This window comes from Myotis daubentonii, chromosome 5 (assembly GCF_963259705.1).
Source record: "Myotis daubentonii chromosome 5, mMyoDau2.1, whole genome shotgun sequence".
In the NCBI taxonomy this organism is placed as follows: domain Eukaryota; kingdom Metazoa; phylum Chordata; class Mammalia; order Chiroptera; family Vespertilionidae; genus Myotis; species Myotis daubentonii.
This window is the reverse complement of record NC_081844.1, coordinates 21,542,368-21,552,837: the sequence shown is the minus strand read 5'-3', so window position 1 is coordinate 21,552,837 and position 10,470 is coordinate 21,542,368. Positions and strand designations below refer to the sequence as shown.

Genomic DNA, 10,470 nt, shown 5'->3' with positions numbered 1-10,470 from the left:
GGGGGTGGGGGGCGGCTCTGGCTGGATCTCCAGAACTGCACTTCTCTGGGAGGTTTGGGAGATCCCAAACACAATACACCATTAAAGGGGGGATGTGGATTAATAAACAGTGCTAGCAATGTTTCAATCAGTGTGTCTCTGCATACATATAAATGATATACTTTCATCTTTCATCCTAGGGGCTGCTCCTGGGTACCCAGCTTGCCTTGTGGCTACTGATGGGCACACAGACAAGGGTGGCCATCTGGTGGACTTTCTCTGGCTGGAATGTGTGGGTGTGCATCTGTGTGCATGTGAGAGAGGATCCTAGTTGGGAGGATGTACACTTATCTAAGAATATCTGGTTAACCCTGAGCTTAAATGAAAAGAGTTAAGTAGAGGGAGACAAAGTGGGAGAAGTGACCCAAGTCCCCTGGTGAGTAGGGGACAAGGATGTAGGAGAATACTGTCTGGAATCTGGCCAGGTTCCCTGGAGCACACCACCACCTGTCTAGGAGGGAAGAATGGGTACCTGGACTCCCTGTCACAGCTTCAGCTTGGGATGGCAGGGAAAGACCGTGGGAAATGGGCTAGATGGCCCCTGGGGGGAGTTATATAGACATGATTTGGGGTCTGGAGACTCCTGGGCCTAGCCTAGGTAACAGGTGGTTCACAAAGAAATGTCAGGGAGACACCAGCATTAAAAAAGAGAGATGTGTTTATTCCATGATCAGTACAGACCAAATGCATATTCACTGTATGAAAGTCAAACCAGTCACTGACTCCAGAGTATGGCCAACACTGAGGCACCAGTGTTGTGGTGTAGAGTGGGTTATCATGGCACGTGTAACCTCACCAAGGGCTCCAATTATAAAACTAAAAAAAAGTGAGGGAAGTGCCCGCAGGTGGGCACTGAGCGGGTGCCAGGCCAGGAGCCTCTGCCTCAGTCTGTGGCCCTGGCACCCGCTTGTCCCCTGGCCCGACCCTTCCTTTTCTGGTAAAAAACAACTCAAACAGATTTGACATTAAAAACAAAGAAGCCAATGAATGGGGTTGGGAAAAGAAAACACAGCTTTCTGGTTTTGTAATTAAAAATAGACTAATAAAGTTTGAAACTGAGTACAATGTTAGGCAGTTTTTTTTGTATTTTGTTTTGTGGGTTTTTGAGGTTTTTTACACCAGTTTGGTGGAGTCACCAACGAACTTCAAACAAGGATATGCCAACTATGTTTCACTATACAGCCACAGTCACACACTACCCACAGCGCAGTGGCAGCTGCTGCCCAATGAGGAGAGGATTACACCATTTCAGAGATAAGCAGTGCCATTGTGTTTGGAGGAGAAGAATTAAAAATAAAATAGAATCCAACAAAAAATATATATATAGAAAAAAAACCCAGAAACACAGGTGGGAAGGAACTGACTTTGGTTGGTGGCCTCACTCACCAGGCGAGGCTGGCCCACACGCGCGTGACAGTCACCTCGCTCTGGATTGCCATGGACACACACACCTCCACGGCACTATTCCCTTTTGCACAAGCAAACACTTACAGAGAGCGGCTCTTGATTAAAGGCTTGTGGGGGGAGGGCAGGGGTGGGGTCTGTTCAAGGCAAAGTCAGTGCCAGCAAGGGGGTGGACCGGTGCCCTCTTTTGCCTCCAGCTCACTTGGGCCTGTCCTGTCCTGGGGGCAGGCATCTGAGGCTGGGGTGTGGGGAAGGACTCCCGGCAGGCAGGACGTCATGAACGTCATGTTCTCGGGGACAGAAAACCAGTCACGGTGGCGGCAGCAACGATGTCCTCTGTATACTGTGTAGACATTTGGCGGAGAGTAGGGCCTCTGCCCGCACGCGGGGACGCGGACTTGGGTCTGGCCGACACTTGCTCATAGTGAGACGTGTTCTGAGCTCATGTCCTTTGAGGGTGACAGAACGTCCGGCTGGCTGTAAGGCAGACGGGCTCTACAGTCCTTAGCTGCCCGTCAGGCCTGCCCTGGCATAGCATGCACAAGGGCCAGGCCCAGAGACAGGTTGTGGATGCTGCTCCCGCCTCCGCTGCCACGCGTAACACTATGGAGAGTCATCTTTTTGCCAGAAAATCAAAGTCAGAAGTCACCTAGGTGCTCTCAGAAAAGATTTTCTTCAAATATTGACAATAGGTCACTCTGGAAATTCATGTCAATGGTAGCTGCCATCTGCAGGAAAGAGGAGGGAAGAGTCAGAGAGTGAGAGGACCCCCACCCCTCTAGCATCGGCAGTTTCCTTAGGGCCCATTCCCTGGAACCTCATGGCTCAGAGGCCAGCTGGTGTGGACAAGCAGGTTCCCTGCTCCAAGCACACATTCGAGGGTCTCCCTGCCTGCCCCCCTTCTCAGAGTGATGCTCCTGCCCCTCTCTGGGTTCAGGTCCCCTTTCCAAACTCCTCCAGGGTTGTACTCCTGCCCGGGGGTTCCCCAGCAGGGCCCCTGACTTACCGCTTCCCGGCGCCTTCGCTCCTGCTCCCGCTTCCGGGCCAGCTCCCGCTGCTGGTCCAGCACAGACTGGGGCTGGGAGCTCTGGGCCTGGGGGGCGGCGGCAGCTGCAGCCACTGCAGCCGCTTGTTGCTGCTGCTGCTGCTGCTGCTGCTCCTGCCTCTGCTGCTGCTGCTCCTGGCGCCGGCGTGCCTCCTCGTGGGCTCGCCGGGCCTGCTCCAGTGCGTCCTCGTCCTCACGGCTCCTGAGCAGAGCAGGGCTCCAGGTCAGCCTGGGGCCTGGGGCGCCCCAGGAGCCCCCGCCCGCGGAGCCCGCGCCCACCTCATGCGCTCCTGCCGTAGTCGCTCCTTCTCCTTCTCTGCATGTTCAGCCTGCGCCTTCAGGGCCTTTTCCCGTTCCTCTTTCTCACGGGCAGCGCGACGGAACTGCTCAAAGCTGTCACTCGATGACTTAGCTGTGGAGGATGGGGTGGTGGGGTGCTTCTGCACCAGGCTAGCCCAGGAGCCCATGTTCTTGATTTTAAGGTCCTGTGAGGCAGAGAGACCACCGGGTGGGTGAGGGGGCCCTGCTGCCGTATGGACACCTCCTTGGGTGAGGGTGGGGAGTGAGGTGCACTTGTGGGCCCACAGACCCTACCTTTTTAGGGGCAACTGGTGTTTTCGGCTCCTGTTTCTGTTTGTCCTTGTCGGGAGCCCCTGCTGGGGGTGCACTCTGTTCAGGGGGCCGGATCACAGGCCTTCCAACGTCCACGGGCTTCATCTCAGGCCCTGGAACACAGACAGCCTGTGGGCCTGGATCCCCCATGGGGCAGGCGTGGCGGACTGGCCGGCCAATAAGCAGCTCACATTTAGCACTGGCAGAGAGTGGATGGGACACTCACGCTGGGGCAGGTGGACAGGAGCCTTGATGTTCTCCGGGTGCTTGGGGGGCTCCGGCCGCAGCGAGGGGCTGAAGGGCTCGCTGCGGATGATGGGTGAGTGGATCTTCTCCTCCTTCACCACCACCAGGGGCTGGGGCTGGGACTGGACCACAGAGGCTGCACGCAGCTCCTGGGACGGCACAGGCATGGCGACCGGTGAGGCAGGCAGGCGGCCTTGGCCTTGGCCCGTGCCTGGCCCTGGGGGCCGAGGCCCAGCCCTGCTCTTTACCTGCTTCTTCGGCTGGACACTTTGCTGGGGTGGCGATTGGTGGGTCAGGCTCTGGAACTGTTGCATCTGGGGGGAATGTATCATAAGCGGGGAGGGGGCTTCACGGAGGTGACCTAGGAAAGGGGACAAGGAGCATGTCAGCCGATTGGTGTGGAGGCTGCTAGTCCTGGGCCCAGTCTGGTCCCCCAATCCAATCGGAGCCCCACCACATGGGGCCTGTGGGCCTGCTCAGTCAGGCCCCAAGCTCAGTGTGGAGCAGGGCTTTGTGGAGCTATGCACTCAGTCCTAGTATCTAAAACCTATATCAGAATCATCAGGAAGGTTTGAGAAGTGCATAACCTGATACATTTGGTCCCAGGTGTGGACTGGGCCTGAGTACTTTTTAAAAGCTCTCCAGCCCAGCCAGTGTGGCTCAGTGGTTGAATGTCAACCTATGAACCATGAGGTCACAGTTCGATTCCTGGTCAGGGCACATGCCCAGGTTGTAAGCTCAATCCCCAGTGTGGGGTGTGCCGGAGGCAGCCGATCAATGATTCTCTCATCATTGATGTCCTTCTCTCTTTCTCTTTCTCTCTCTCCCCCCCCCCCCTTCCTTCCTTTCTGAAATCAATAAAAATATATTTTAAAAAATAAAAAAGCTCTCCAGATAGTTCTGTGGCAATCCTTGGGTTAAACGCAAGGCACACCAATAACTGCACAGAATAGGCAGCCTGGGTCCTGGCTGTCCCGGGTGGCTTGGCCTGCCTGCCTGCAGCTGCTTCAGGCCTAGGATAGCCTGGAACTGGCCTGCACCACAGCAGAGTTAGGGAACAGGTCCTGAGCTTGTGGTTCCTGTAGGAAGTGGGCCAGTCCACCGATTTTTATTCCAACAATGGGAGGGGAGACCTAGGCAGCCACAGGGTACAAATACCCTATACAGGGCCGGAGCTCGAAAAGCCCCACTACTGGTCCCTGGGAAAGGTATAGCTAGGCACTGAAGTCTGACACCTTAGCTTCATTGCTGAGGTAACAGCCCTAGATCACAGTGGGCCAGCCCCTCAGGACTGGGCAGCTGGAGTAGACACCAAGTCCTGCCCTAAACTTTCCCATCCACCCTAGCAAGGGTACACCCTCCTATCTGAATCCTACATGTCTTGGCCAGCTCCACCAGTGTCCACAAAAGAAAGACACTGCTCTGCAGTGCCTGTGTTCCTGGTCCTTCCTCACATTGAACCACCTAACCCAGGCTCTGCGTACCGGCCCTGCCACTGACCTGCCTCTGTCTGCCAGCAGACACCCTTGGGCAGAGGTGCCCATTTTAGTGGGCCTAGAGTTGACCCACAACTGATTCCCCTGCACTCTCTCTAGAGCCAGAAAAGCTGTTTGGAGATGACATGATAGTAAGGACCAGCCTTGGGCCTATGCCTTGGCCCCCAGTACCAGGTGGCTGGTTCTGCCAGCCTAGGTGCTAGGTGACCTTTGTCCAGGTCTGCCAGCCAGCCAGCCACAGTCACACAATTGTGACAGCCTCCTGCCTGGGGAGGCTCCTTTGAGAACACCTACAGAGGTGACCGGGGCAGGCTCTTAGGCCTACGATTTGTAGGAATCGCCTGCCAGCTGGTGGCTTCCTCCACCAACACTTAGAGGGGAGGCCCAGTGGCGGTGCCTGAGAGCTGGCTCAGCACCCAAGGATGCCTGCTGAGTTCCTTAGGATTCCAATGCATTGGCCTTAGACACAAAGCCCTAGGTGGGTTCCAATCCACATCACTCCCTGGCCATGGGAGCTGAAGGTGAGATGGACCAGGTGACCAGAGGGGACCTGTCCCACCCCCACTGCTGGCTCTTCTAAAGGCATCTCATCACCTATCACCACCCACTACTGGAAGCCTGGCCTTGCTCACGGATGGGAAGAGGCACAGCTGCATGGCTGCCAGGACCAGCACCCGTCTTTCCCAGGGAGGCCAGCCAGCTGGGCCACCAGCTGGTCTTGGCCCAGGGCTGCAGCTATCTACTTGGTACCTGGCAGCTTTTGCTGGGTTTAGGAGCAGTCACAACATCGTTATGGCCTGTTCAATTTGTGAGTAGCAATGCTGCACCCCCAAGCCAGCATTGGTCTACACTGCCAAGTCCAGGGACCTCAACTCTGACCCTTGCATGTCAGTACACCATGAGGCATCGATGCCACACTGCCACACCAGGGTTGGCCAGAATGCTTTGTTTACAGACATTTAGATAACAAATGCCCAAGAAAGGCAAGAGGGATGGCCTAATCAATGCTGTGGAGGAAAATAGGGCAGCCTGGACCAAGCAGCAGGAGATAGGAATGGTTTCAGGGGAAGGTGGGAGGCACACTACCTTTGATCTTCAGCCCAATTCTCCCCGACTTGATCCTGGCTCCACCAGATGGGCCTCATGACACCAAGAGCAGAGCACCTATTCCTGCAGGTTCTCAAACAGCCCCCATTGCCCACACCTGCCCCTGGATCTGCCTGGAACTTAACCTCCCCCACCCCCATCTGTTAAACTAACTGCTGCTCATCCTCTGGCCACCTTCTGCTGGAAGCCTGCTCTAACCAGAGGTGGACTGGGTGTCTCCCTGGGTTCTAGGCTTCCCACCTAGCAGGAATCATGATATACTGTAACATTCTTGACTGAGTTCCAAGAGAAGGGCCAGTGGGGGCCTTATTCTCAGCCATCTCAGCTTGCAAGCAAGACATACCTGATAGAGACACTACAAGAAGTACCCACACCATGTCAGCCACCCCTCTCCAACCTCAGCCTGAAGCATGAGCTGACCTGCCTGGCTGCTCAAGGACAAAACCCTGGATCCAGTCCCAGCCTCCCTGGGTTAGGGTTAGGATTAGAAACCAAGGGCCACTTACTGGTTGAGTAGGGGTCCGACTTGTGGTGCCGGGGTGAAGGGTGATGCTGGATGACTTGCTGAGGCTTGGCGGGCTGCGGTGGGGGTGGCTGCTGGCCCTGGGGCGGGTGAGGGGGCTGTGGGCCTGGGGGTGGCGGAGGCTGCTGGATGTGGGTGGGGAACTGCATGGGCTGCATATGCACAGGTCGGGGGGGTGGCTGGTGCTGTGGCTGTGGCTGTGGCTGTGGGGGTGGAGGAGGAGGTGGTGGCTGCTGTAACTGCTGCTGCACGGAGGGATGAGGCGGGGGTGGGAGGGGTGGCGGGGGCTGGGACTGCACCTTCACGGAAGGGAGTAGAGGTGTGGGGGGCTGCACCTTCTGCAGCTGCTGCAGGTAGAGCTGCATCTGCATGGAAGTGAGGGGTGGGGTGGGTGGCTCCTCTTCCTCCTGCAGCAGCACTTGGGGTGGCTGGGCCATGGGGGGCTGTGGGAGCAGGGGCGGTTGGGCCAGAGCAGGTGACACAGCAGGGGGCCGGGCAGGCTTGGGGGGCAGGGCGGCAGCTCGGTTGCTGGGCCTCGATGGCTGCTGGGGCAGCGCGTTGTGCAAAGCTAGGACGACACAACAGTGTGGCAGTGAGGCTCCCGTGGTCCTCAGCCTGGCCTTTCTACTCCATCCTGACCTTCTACCCATCTCTGACAAGCACTCTCACCCCACCCTCCTCAGGTTCTCACCATCTCCAGAATAAAGCCCTCACCATAATGTCCTGTCAGGTGGCCTGTGCCTCCCACCTCCCTCCAGCTATTCCCTGTCTTCAAGTCTCAAAGCAGGTATGTCCTGAATGCCGCCATCTGAACCTCCTATCTGGGATGAGTGTGTGTCCCCCCATTTGTAACTGAGAGTTACAGAGGGGTCACATCTTTTTTCACCTGACAATGCCTGACCCAGCACAACTGACTCATTATCTTCTGTATCAAAGCACTAACTTTCTGCAAAGGCTATCCTGGGGTATCTTGTATAATTTCCACAATGGCCCTGAGAAGCTGCTGACATCCCCTTCGAGACAACTGAAGCCGAGATGGGTTCCGAAATTTGCCCCGAGTGCCCAGCGGCAGAATGGTGAGACCAGGGTGGGAAGGGGCCTCCCTGAACCTGGGTGGCTATGGCCACAGCTCACCTGGAGGAGAGACCACTGAGTGCTGGTTGAGATGAGGCGGAGTGCTGTGCTCGGGTGGCTGGGGGAGGTGAGGGGGCAGCTCGGGCTGCGGCAGGTGCAGGATGGGTTGGGTGAAGTGGCCGATGGGGTCGAAGACGCTGCCTGGGAGCTGGGGCTCCAAGACGGGCACCTGGGCGGCGATGAAGGGCGGGGGCGAGGACTTCATCGTGGGGGCAGTCTGCTGTGGCATGGAGGGTGGGGGTGGTGGGGGTGGCTGTTGCTGCTGCTGCGAAGGTGGGGGTGGCGGGGGCTGCTGGGGAGGTGGCGGGGGCTGCTGGGGCCCAGGGCCCGGGGCCTGCTGCAGCTGCTGGTGATGGTGGTGATGATGCTGCAGACAGACAGACAGACAGAGGCTGATGTCAGGCAGGCAGAAACCCCCGGGCCAGCCCCAGGGTCCTCCCGGGGCCCAGAGAGGCAGGTGACCACCACTTCCCTAAGGGAAGACACCTCTATGATCACGTACCTTCTTCTGCTCCCTCCCAGGGTGCCCCTTCTTTTTTGACTTCGGAGCCATCTCTGTGAAGGAAAAGAGAAGGTAGTGAGGTCTAGGGGAGAAGACCAGGCTGCCTTGGATGCAGAACCAGGAGAAAACAGGGTGAGTTCAGAAGGACCAGTGACGGTGAGACAGGGTGGCTGGACTGTCTGGTATGAGAGTCCATTACGGGAAAAAGACAATGTGGAGTGTCACCTACCCATTGGCCTGCCACTTTTCTTAGCTGGGACCATGCCCGAAAGGCCTCCCTGCCCAACTCCTGACCCCTAACTCCATTGAAGAATAACACCCGGGAACTGGGGGTTGAGCTATGTAGACCTCTTGCCCAACATCTCCCCCTACTTTCTGGTGACAGGTCACTAAGGCAATCTGAGTGTCTGCACCCTAACCCATTGTCTTGGAACAACTATGGTGTTTGAAATGATCATAACCATTTGACAGATGAGCAAAGTGAGGCTCAGAAGTCAAGGGACTTGCCCTGGAACACACAGCTGTAAAGGAGCCACACAGCTGCCTCCAACAACTGAGGTACACTCCTTCCCATCCCCCCAGGAGGAGGCAAATAGGCTGAGTTAGGGTGAGAGATGTGGTGCAGGCTTGCGCCAAAGTCTGGCCACAGCGCCATGGGACGGGTGAGGAGAGGGCGGACACGTGGGAAGGCCACAGTGTGAGTACTTCAGGGGAGGAAGGGAGGGAAGGGAGGGAAGGCAGGCCAGCCAGCGAACCTCCCAGGGGCCACCAGGAGCAAACAGGGAGATGCTCAACGCCATGGCCAGCTTCTCCTTCCTGTCGGGAGAGTGGCCTCAGAAAAGCTGTTGGTACGCAGTGGACGTGCTGCAGGGAGAAGGCAGGATGTGCCCTGGTTCCTCAGAGGCCAACAGCCTGTTGCCGCCATGGTATGGACACATCTGTGAGGAGTGCGCGAAGAGCCAGCATGCTCCCCCCATCCACTCTAAGGAACTAGTCAGCTGAATGCCCCTTGCCAAACTTCACTGGTATGCAAACCCCAGAGAGAGAGAGAGGGAGAGAGGCCAGGCCGGTGCTCATGGGCTGGGAAATGATGAAGTTGCTAACCGCCAGGTGGTAAGTGTGGAACCCACAGCGCCTTTTGGACTCATGTCTCCTCTGCCTTGCATCCCCTGGCTCCCTGCCAGGATGCTGGCTCTTGCTGCTAAGGTCAGAAGACATAGGCTTTGTCCAAAGCAGGGCTAACTCTCCTCATAGCTGGTTTCACGAAGGGCCATGCTAAGGTTCTGTGAGGTGCATAGCCTCAGGGTGTCATGTGCCACCCAAAGGGATAAGCCATCTGATGCCTTGCAAGAGTTCACCACTCCATGCGAGAGACAAGACAGTGACACAGACCTCAGCAGCTAGACACACATCCTCATACAAATGGCAGCAATTGGGACACCTGGGACATGAGAATTGTAGGCCCAGCCCCAAACTGGGACACTAGGAACTCCAGGAGACAGGGCTCAGGAATATGGGTCACAACAGGACACCCGGGGAAAGGATACTATTGTGGGTGAGACATACAAAGGGACAGTTTAGGCGATTGCAGGATCAAGGCCATAGGTCCTGGCAGCTACATGGTAGGGGATGGGGGAAGCATTGTACTGAAGATGCTAGGGCCCAGAACCAAAGGGACCCTGCACGTGCTGGGGGAAAGCTCAGTGCTGAGTGGCCACCAAAGTGGAAGAGGCTTGGGTGTTCCTCCCAGACAGGATCCTCTCCCAGCATCAATTCCATGAAACTGCATGTCGAGGGAGGCTGGGGACAGTTGTTCATACACTGGGCATGCTTCTGGAGAGCCTGGTGTGTGTGTGTGTAATTGGGGGAAGAGGGCAGTGGGTAAATCCTGACCAGAAGGCACTGTGTCATGGGAAGAGGGTTGGGTTGGCCTGTCATCTCGTGCACTTGGGGAAGCACTGTTTTTGCCACCGGACAAGAGGGATGGTAGCTCTGAGGGGGAGAGAGGTCCATATGAGAACTCGTGGGGGTTCCAGGGAACAAGTCTTGGCTGCCTTGAAAAGGTCACTGGGAGGACTCCAGGGCTCCGTGGCAGTGCCGGTAGGACAGCCTTAGAGTGGAAGAGAGGCTGGAGGCACAAAGCATACCCTCAGGACCAGAGGACTAACAGAACCGGCGGTGGGGACCAAGGGTGCGGGAGCCTGTTTGGGCGAGTGCATCTGGCTCATGTGGCCCGAGCCTCATGTTGGAGTGACTGGTAGGAAGACAAAACAGAGGTGCACGGCTTCACGACACACCAGCCCCAAGACACCCCCACACAAAACTCTCTAGAAAGGGTTACATGAAGATGGCCTCAAGTACT

The 10,470-nt window shown here is 56.8% G+C and overlaps 1 protein-coding gene across 7 annotated transcripts in view; it reads right to left on the bottom strand.

The window, feature by feature from the left end:
• Positions 1 to 679: 679 nt before the first annotated feature.
• The window catches only part of BRD4 (bromodomain containing 4), a 90,417-nt gene continuing 80,626 nt past the window's right edge, over positions 680 to 10,470 (bottom strand). For 4 of the 7 annotated variants that reach the window (XM_059696465.1, XM_059696460.1, XM_059696464.1 and 1 more), the window contains 8 exons: positions 8,109 to 8,161; positions 7,607 to 7,973; positions 6,456 to 7,040; positions 3,327 to 3,707; positions 3,083 to 3,213; positions 2,768 to 2,973; positions 2,450 to 2,690; positions 680 to 2,171 (listed from right to left, as the gene is read on the bottom strand). In XM_059696465.1, coding sequence (XP_059552448.1) covers positions 2,103 to 2,171; positions 2,450 to 2,690; positions 2,768 to 2,973; positions 3,083 to 3,213; positions 3,327 to 3,707; positions 6,456 to 7,040; positions 7,607 to 7,973; positions 8,109 to 8,161 — 2,033 coding nt within the window. In that variant the 3' untranslated portion in view covers positions 680 to 2,102. The remainder of the gene's footprint in view (positions 2,172 to 2,449; positions 2,691 to 2,767; positions 2,974 to 3,082; positions 3,214 to 3,326; positions 3,708 to 6,455; positions 7,041 to 7,606; positions 7,974 to 8,108; positions 8,162 to 10,470) is intronic. The other 3 variants (XM_059696462.1, XM_059696461.1, XM_059696463.1) reach the window with 3 other exon arrangements.